Here is a 9178-nt window from a genome sequence, read left to right as displayed (position 1 = left end):
CGATTTTTAGAAGTATTAGGATAGATTTTTAGAAGAATTAGGATAGAATTTTTTAAGAATTAGGATCGATTTTTAGAAGTATTAGGATAGATTTTTAGAAGAATTAGGATAGAATTTTTTAAGAATTAGGATCGATTTTTAGAAGTATTAGGATAGATTTTTAGAAGAATTAGGATAGAATTTTTTAAGAATTAGGATCGATTTTTAGAAGTATTAGGATAGATTTTTAGAAGAATTAGGATAGAATTTATTAAGAATTAAGATCGATTTTTAGAAGTATTAGGATAGATTTTTAGAAGAATTACTGAATTAGGATAGATTTTTAGAAAAATTAGGATAGATTTTTAGAAGAATTAGGATAGATTTTTAGAAGAATTAGGATAGATTTTCGAGCCTCCTTCCCTACAAGTGGGTTTCTCCTCTCAACCTCATCTCACTCCCCCCCCCATTATTGCATTAGCTTCCAGATCATTCTGTTGGCATTTTTCTCTGAAAGGTTTCGTTGCAAGTGTTCCGTGTGGTTGTTGTGATTAGTACTACTGCGTGTGATGCACCACAGTGGTCCCCACCCCCGCTTTATCAGGACAGGTCAACAGGGCAATAAGTGAAGATGTTCCGAGATTAGGTGGCAAACACATGTTCACTCGCACATGCATGTCAACTCGTTCTTCACGCACTTATCGTTTGTACACAGCACGCACTGTACAGTACACACGGCGTACAATGCACGTAGGTTTAATTCTGAAAAAAAAAATTTTGTGAGCTCATTATCTTCAGGATCTGCCAAAAAAAAACGATAATCGTCAGTGTGCTTTTAAGTTTAAGATAGCTTCGTTCGGCTAAATTTGTTCGACGGAAAACATTCACCTATGTTGGATTAGAATAACGTGCGTACGGATTGCTTTTTAATGACACATGTCGTGCAATGCACCTGTTTATCTGAAGACCGATAAGGTGGGGACCACTGTACTGCTCGATCTGTGATATTTGTCCTGTTGTTTGTCGTTCTCTTAAATTGACTACCTCACGAATTTTCTATGGTGTATATTTGTAATTAAAATTTTTGTTGCCATTTTTTACATTAATAGTAAGTACAAACGGGACTAAATGTATCGTCAAATTCTTACCTGATAAGATTTTTAGTTTAACTAGAAAGTTAGTTAGTTTCTCAACTAGTTAAAAATCCAAAAAAAACCTGGACGATTTGATATTATGATCCGGACATTAATTGCTTGCTATGGGCTATGTGCGAGTCACGAGTGTCACATCGAACAATATAGTAAGATAGAAAGTATAATGCAGCAATTTAACCATAAAAAGTGAACAGAATTACTTACATTTTGTGAAAAAGTGGAAATGTTTTTTTTAGTTTTACTATTTATGGTGACTTAATCACTTTAAACGAAACTCGACCGTAAGGCGGCTTGAGAAGAGTACTCGAACCTTGTTATACATGTGTGTTATATATTCGCGGGGAAAATGCGTCCTTTCCTTATTATGTCATTGCCAGGGACGCGTTCTCGGAAGCATCATAAATTGCTACGACTTTCATGTGTCTGGGGTATATCATGACGTTTGCACGACACTTTCCAAACGCGAGGACACTTTATACCTATGATGTAATAAATACTTCTCCTCCCTCTCTCTTTCTCTTTCTCCTCCCCTCTCTCTCTCTTTCTCTTAATCTCGGCCCACAGTATATGACAGAAGGTTTCATGTTAACGTCAGAAGTCCATAGTTTTAATACAAGGGAAGGTGAGATGTCTATTTTTAAACCGAGGGTGGGAAGCAGTGGGAAAAACTCTTTTACTTTTACTGCAATTGAAGCTTGGAACTCTCTACCACAGCAAGTTAGGACAAATTCTGTTTATTCTAGTTTTAAGTATAGTGTTAAGAAATGTCTGATGGAAAAGGTAGAAACATTAGAGGCAGAGGGGTATGATTTTCGCTAAAAGAATTCGGTTGAAATTAGGCATAAGAAAAGTTTGTATCGTCTGACTCTTATGAGAATGTACCATTGTATGACCGATTAAAACTACAAATCTGTATATTTCAATAGTTAGTGCTGATGGTGATAGTAGTGTAATTGTTAGATTCAATTAAGGCATAGCAAAACAAGGACCACAATGTAAATAAGTGTGCTAGTCATGCTTTTTGTGTATATATCCTTGGTAATTATCCAATTTTATGAATTCAGAATTTTATTATAAAAGTATGCTATGTATTGTATATGATGGATAATTGCCTAAATAAATAAATAAAAAATAAATTTATGATGTTTCTGACAATGGCAGCCCTGGATGATGTAACGGCGTAGATTCGACTATCGAACTAATTTATATGATAGAAAGTCTAGCACAACTGTGCATCCTTGTGCCGCTCTTGTCATTACTGTTTGACTTGCGCTGAGTAGTCGCGGATTCTCATTGTCGCGACAGATTTCGTTGTCACGGCGATGCTCGTGAAACTTGGTCTCATGGTGATTCCGTTTACTCGCTCGCCTAGGTTAGCCTTCATGCTACATACAAAGTCCAGATTGCTAATTAGTATTTTCTTTGATTTGCAATTTCGGCTAACAAAGATTTTTTACCTGTTTTATTTCTTTCTCTTTTTCCTCCCCCTTTGCTCTTTCTTCTCCTTCTCTCTTTATCTTTCTCTCTCTCAGTCCCTATCCTTCCCTTCCTCTCCGATCTAGTCCCGACGCTCCTCATCGATATGCACAGACTTATGCGCCTACTTCACGCATGGTGCTCGCTCGATCGCTTACTATTCTCTCTCTCTCTCTCTCCACAGGCCTCCTCCGAGTCACCTCGCCAGCGGCGGAGGCGGCGCGTCGCACGTCACCATCAAGTCCGAGCCGATGTCGCCGCCGCGCGACAGCCACACTCCGTCTAGTCACCACAGTCTCGTCTCGGGTCACAGCCACCTGTCGCCGCAGGGCTCCAGTTCCGACTCTCAAACGGGTAACGCCGAGTGCGACAGCGGGCAGGCGGCCAAGCGGCAGCGCGTCGACGGGTGGTCATCGTAGCGTCGCGGCGGCGGTGACGCCACCCGGCGGGTGCCGCCCCCTCTCCCTCCCCCCGCCGCCGCTTGTTGCCGAGCGGACGGCGACGCCAGCCGCACGCGCGCGCTCGTTAATTTATTTTTGTAGAGAGGGCGCTCTCAGGCGGAGCTGCCGCCGTTGCCGCCGGGTCTCGGCTTTGGGCGGGGGGTGCGGGGGGTCACGCGGCGTGGCGAGCATCCCCAGATGGCGCCACTTGTGGTGGCGGCAGACGCCGGGTCACAACGCGTTCCCCGCGTGCACGCTCGGCCATGGAGGTGGGTGCGGCGCGCCAGTAGCACTCCCCGCGGGAGGGAGAGGTGCCCCCTGGCCGTCGCTCCCCATCACGCTCGCGCCTCCCTGCGTCACTCTGGAGTCTTTAGCCGCTAGCGCGCGGGGGGAGAGCAGGAGGAGGGGGCGGTCCAACGTTGCTGCCGCCCGTCCCACCTGCTCTCAGTAACCGCAGCGTCGCGGCGTGCCCGCTGCGCGCAGGTGCTGCCATCTCTCTGAGAGGATGTGACCTGTAACATAGTCTGAACGTAGTCCAATCGCCGCAACTCAAGCGGAGATGCGTCACTATGCGCACGTTCTGGTAGAGGGCTTCGGCGCGCACCGCCGCCGCTGCTGCCCTCTACAGGGGAAGGCGCCGGCCCGGCGCAGCGGAGAAAAGACAGTGGCGCACTCGCGAGGGAGTGACTTCGCCGAAATACCTCCAGAAATGGACGTTTCAAGTCTTTCGGGCACCCGCTGACTCTACGAGGAGTTTCAGAGAGTTTATGTTTTGTGGCCTAATGTGGCTTGTTGTTATGTACGAAGCATGTTAATCAGTATAATGTGTTCGGATGGCTGACGAGAAGTCGTAGTTGAAAAGCTCTGTGTAGGTTTTGATTTGAGTGCCATGTTCGAATTGTGTGAATTTTGTAATTTAGTGTTTAATAGCCTTGATATATATAGCCCATAGTAATTGTGTATACTGCTTGTATTATAGTATTGTTGAATTTCTACATCTTGAGCAAGTGTTGGATTGGTAAAAGTTATTTTGGTGACCTTGGCTTGCACTGTTTGATCTGCAACATATTTAATCGTAGTCATGGAATGTGTGCGTGTGTGTGTGTGTGTGTATGTTTAGGTGAGTACAAAACTGTTTTGACAGTTTTTTCGATTTTATGTAATTTTTCCAGTTTTTCATGGAAAGTTGTAATTAAAACGCGCACCCGACAAAAGAGTAATTATCACCACTCCCAGGTTGGGCGGGTTCTCCGACCCCCTCTTCGGAGAGTAGAGATTCGGGTCTTTTGTTATCACTTACCCCCCAAGTGTAAATTTGAATGTTACCACGCAACTGAATTTTTACGACGATACCGATACAGAGGAGGCAGAAGGTAACCGACGTGTTGTGCTGTGTAAAGCGTTAAAATTGTATTAAACTATTGTAAATCTCAGTGAACACCAGTCGTTAGATCTCATCGCAGAGAGAAGTGTTACGTAAGTGTGTGTGTTTTTTTCGTTCTCCGCCGCGCCTCCTCCCCCTCTGCCGCCCCTCTATTTCTGTTTAGCAGCGTCAATCCGCCCCTCCCTCCCCGGCGTACACAGCCGAGCCGTTGCTACGCTTCAATCTCGCGACCTCGGTGACGACTCCGGCGACTGCTAACGAACCCTTGCGCACGCACTGATATCAGGGCAGAGCACGAAGACAATGTCGATGGGTTTGCGGAAATCATCTCGTCGTTTTCCCTCCCCCCGGGTGTTGCGTGTGTGTGCGCGCGCGCGCGTGTGTGAAGCCTCACTGTGTAGAAGCGGGGTTTTCTCAGGCGTTTGAAGTGTAATGAAATGGTGCTATGAGCAGACGATACGCTACTCTCCTCGGTAGGTATAGATTTAGCGGGTTAGGGACATTCGTTGACGACGAAGTGTAGCGTCCCGTCCTAGCGTCGTTTAGTTTAAACAAAAAAGACATTCGTTTGCCTCTTGCACGTGCCTGTTCGTGGGATGGAACAATGTGGAGGTGCAACACAGTTGTAGAGGGCGCTGGTAAACGCACAGATGTTAACTGTTTTTAGTCGAGTGTACACCTTAAGTGACAGCACTGGGCAGCTGGTATTTTATAGACAGCGATTGTTGTATAGGTTAGAACAACTTTAAATATTGGAAAATCGTATCTTTTTCTATTTCTTTCTTTCGCTTTTTGTATCTGTTTCTGTTTATCTCACTCGCTGTTCCTCTTCCATCTCTCACTCCCCAGCTCTCTCTCTCTCCCTCTCTCTCTCTCCCTCCCACCCCCTCTATCCTCTTCCGCTCTCTTTCCCACTCTCTTCCTTTCTCTTGCTCTCTCGCAAGTTCTGTTAATTAATGTTGTGTTAATACCAAAGATGACGAAACTGTGTTCAGTAACGTTTTGCTCAAAATCAAACGCGCAGGCTAGACTCGTTTAGAAATTGTATTAAGTATCATCCGTGTTTATATTTCGTTTCCTCGTGCGAGTGTTGGCGCTGCCTCAAGCGCCACCTGGGTTTGTAGCCTTGTCGTAGTCTTAGCCACTTATCAAAAGTTCACTGTTAGATATCGGCTGCTACGATATCCCACTACTGATTACGTCATCGGGTCACGACCTTCGAGGCACATGCAGCGGACGTGTGCTGAATGCGCGGCGCACTCGTCGCTCGGTGCGCCCTCTGTACAAAAGAGCATTGTATTCTGAGTGTGTATGATAATTTTTGTAAACTACTCGCAGGTGATTTAATAGTCTGATTTGACGGTTTTATCAAGTGTTACGTGCTCAATCGTTGTAGTAGCCCAGTGATCGGTGCATCAAACAAGGCGCGGGCTCCCTCCCACTTGCCGTCACGGAAACAACCCCCGCGAAGCTCAGCCGCCATGCCCCGGGTTTCGTACGAGCTCCGGGAAACTTTCCCGAAAAGTCATCGACATATAAAACGACGCGATTTTCCAGTTTCGGAAAGTTCTGGAAAATGGGACGTGGTCTTGGAAAACACGAAGTCCCCGCGGGGCGAGATGTTTTGCCTTAGTTTTACTTGTTAGGCGTACGACCCCGGCATGCGTGCATCTGCCTGTGGCCGGTCATTCTATGTCAGCAGTGTGTGAGCCGCCTACGTGTGCGTAGTGTGTACGTACGCGTGAGCGCTTTGTGTCGCGATGCAAGCGCCGTATAGGCACGCGTGGCTACCTATCACAGCGACGGTAGCGGCGTGGTGCGTGCGCGTGTACGTATGGTTGCAACTCGTCTGTGTGAGTCTACAAAAGCCTACCCGCGCGTGCGTGCGTGCGTGTAAACACTTGCACGTCACCAGTGTTTATTTACGTTGTAAATGCGCGTAAACGTAACGGCGCCAGGCTGTTTACACGCGTTCAGGCTGTATCTGTACAACCACAACACTATTCGTACTAATAATACCAGGTGTATGAGCTATACCAAAAATTATATTGCACTACAGCAGTACTATCTGTACTAACAGTACTAGTAGTAGTAGTTCTGCCGGTACAAGAGCTACTAGCAGTAGTATCTGTGCTTACCGTACTGCAGCAGTACTATTAGTACTAGCTGAAATAAATTATTACTACTATGTTCACGCGCTCGCACAGACCGGGGTATAGGTGAGATGGCTAGCTGGCTCTAGTGGTAGAGGTTACCCTATGTCGGCTATTGCTACCGAGAGGATGGTACAATGGTCAGTCAATCATGCGGTAGCTATGGCTGTGTATGTGCAACCAATTTGCTACCAGGTGTTTGACTTGTAATATAGTTCACTGTCTCTCTCTCTCTCTCTGTCCACCGCGTGTTGGCTTTTGCAATGTTGTTTCCTCTACAGTTCCCGCGGGGTATCGTAGACGCTCACCGCTCCCTAACCGTCGTTCGTACCGGGTAGCTCCACGAGCGTAGCTACCGGCGAGCGTTACCGACGGGGGCAGTCTATGACGGGCTACGTCTGGTGGCGTAGACGAGTAACGTGATGGTCCGTGCGTCTTTCCGTGCGTTCGCCAGCGGTGTAGTCGTGCGTGACACGTCGCCGCCGCTGTCGTGGCGACATGCAAATGCCACGGGCTCCGCGCGCCGCCTCTGTCATTCGACAGGTAAAATGGCAAAGTTGAACTGGTCGGGAGATTTCACACAGGGTTTGTTCGCGATGGCGGTGCGCGAGGTTTCTTGACTGCACTGTATCACTGGAGTTAAAAATTTTCACCGTAGCGGATATTCTATAATGAAGTTCACATTATTTTTCCCCTTGTGGCATTTAGTATTGTTTGTGAAATGTTTTACTGCAGTAAATAGTGTAGCAATAAGCGGCCCTATGCTGTTGATCACTGACTGAACTGGACTTTTTGTTGTGTGTGATACAGTATGAAAGTGGAAATAAAATGATAAAATGTTTGAAAAAACTTATTCTGGTGGGTTTTCCTTGTTTAGTGTCGTACCAATATTAATAACGCATCCGTGCTACTGTAACAACTGCTATGCATTGCTCGACTTAACGTGTGAGACGAAACGCGTGTATCTGCAAATTTGAAAAACCCATTGAAATATATAGAGATCGACACTCCCATGAAGGACACCATCTTTGATTCACCGACCTCATCAGGGTACCTCCACTGACATTTTTCCTGTTGGGCATAGAGAGGGCAGTCACCTATGACTGCCACCTGGCCAGGAATCACAAACTCTATTGGCCTTTTGACCACAAGCATTGAGTGTTTCTGCATGGCCATTGATGAATCCTTCTCGTAGAAGATGGGTGAAACTCCAACTGTGGCCCTTGTCTTGACATCTTCTGTACGTTGGCCATGGGATAAGAACCCAGTGTAGGTCACTGGGGTTTCTTGAAGCTTACCGTCTTTTACTGGCATGATCTTGTGGACATGGCTGAGCCACGCTTCATCAGGCTCCCCTGCTCGGAGATTTTCAGCAAAAGCTGGCCTGGCTGTTCCTTCTGGAATTGATGAAAGGGTGATATCTCCAGCATGTTCATCAATGAATGTATGGTACAATCGCAATGTTGTCGGGAAGGTGTATAGTGGCACCCACGGGAGCATCAAGAGTGAGAGGTGGACGGTCCACACCCATGTTGTCACGAGTTTGATGGTTGGTTATGGATATGACAGTGCCATGGAGCTCAATACGACCAGATTCATCGATATTATCAACTCCGGCAGTAGTGAAGACTCCCTGTCTGATGTTTGAAGGTACAACAACTCCATCCTCAGCAAACCACCTTGCGCATGCGAATAGAAATTGGCTAATGCGACTTTTTTGTCATTAGTTTGGGACCTGTAAGCTGCACCTAAAAAAATGGGCATGGAAATGTAGTGCTATAAATGCGGTTTATACATGCTGACCTGCAAAAACTTGATTCGTGGGTGCGCGGGCAAAGCGCTGCCAAATATATCAACATGTGTTAGCTTACCGCAGTGTGCCAATATATAGTGGTAGCTAAATGAACACCATATCATTACAATCTGACTCTAGTGCGAAATAGTATGCTTTCTGTTAACATTTATTCTTCCAGCATATCAGTTTAGGAATGTTTGCATGCAATCACATGGCAGCATAAAATGCCACTTCTGTTTTTTTAGCGAGGTGGGTAATTGCACATGTCTTTACCGATACGCTCCACTACCCGACTGCCTTGATCTCTGCTGCGTACAACCAGAAAAGGCACATTACCAAGATATATGTCATATAATATACAAATGCTATATAATATACTAATAATATATAATATACTATGTATATTTTCATATATCTATGGCATTATAACTTTATATATCTCACATGCGTATGTTTATAGAACGAGGGAATGTCTATGAAACCCTAACAGGCTAACGCTCCATTAGGAGTGTTCCCAACTTTGATATCATTAATGATTAATGATTAATGATTAATGATTAATGATTGATAATCTTAACCCTAACCCTAACCCTAACTCTAACCCTAACCCCAACCCTAACCTAAATGACATTAAACCACAAACTAATACAATTTATGACCATATATATATGTTATTATGACCATTAATGACATTGAAGTTGGGAACACTCCTAATGGAGTATCCCCCCCCCCCCCCCTAACACTTGTCCCGATCATCAACCAGTGCCATGAAGCTGATATCATTGCACGAGCTCTTT

At 45.5% G+C, this 9178-nt stretch overlaps 1 protein-coding gene across 1 annotated transcript in view; it reads left to right on the top strand.

Annotated features, from left to right (window-relative positions):
• LOC106818592 (myocyte-specific enhancer factor 2A-like) overlaps positions 1 to 3034 on the top strand; it is a 26360-nt gene extending 23326 nt beyond the window's left edge. Inside the window, exon 5 of the mRNA XM_014823286.1 lies at positions 2794 to 3034. Coding sequence (XP_014678772.1) covers positions 2794 to 3028 — 235 coding nt within the window. The 3' untranslated portion in view covers positions 3029 to 3034. The remainder of the gene's footprint in view (positions 1 to 2793) is intronic.
• The last annotated feature ends 6144 nt before the right edge of the window (positions 3035 to 9178 follow it).

This window comes from Priapulus caudatus, unplaced genomic scaffold, assembly GCF_000485595.1.
Source record: "Priapulus caudatus unplaced genomic scaffold, Priapulus_caudatus-5.0.1 Scaffold2360, whole genome shotgun sequence".
In the NCBI taxonomy this organism is placed as follows: Eukaryota; Metazoa; Priapulida; class Priapulimorpha; order Priapulimorphida; family Priapulidae; genus Priapulus; species Priapulus caudatus.
The sequence above is the reverse complement of the archived record's forward strand: the minus strand, read 5'-3'. Positions and strand labels throughout refer to the sequence as shown.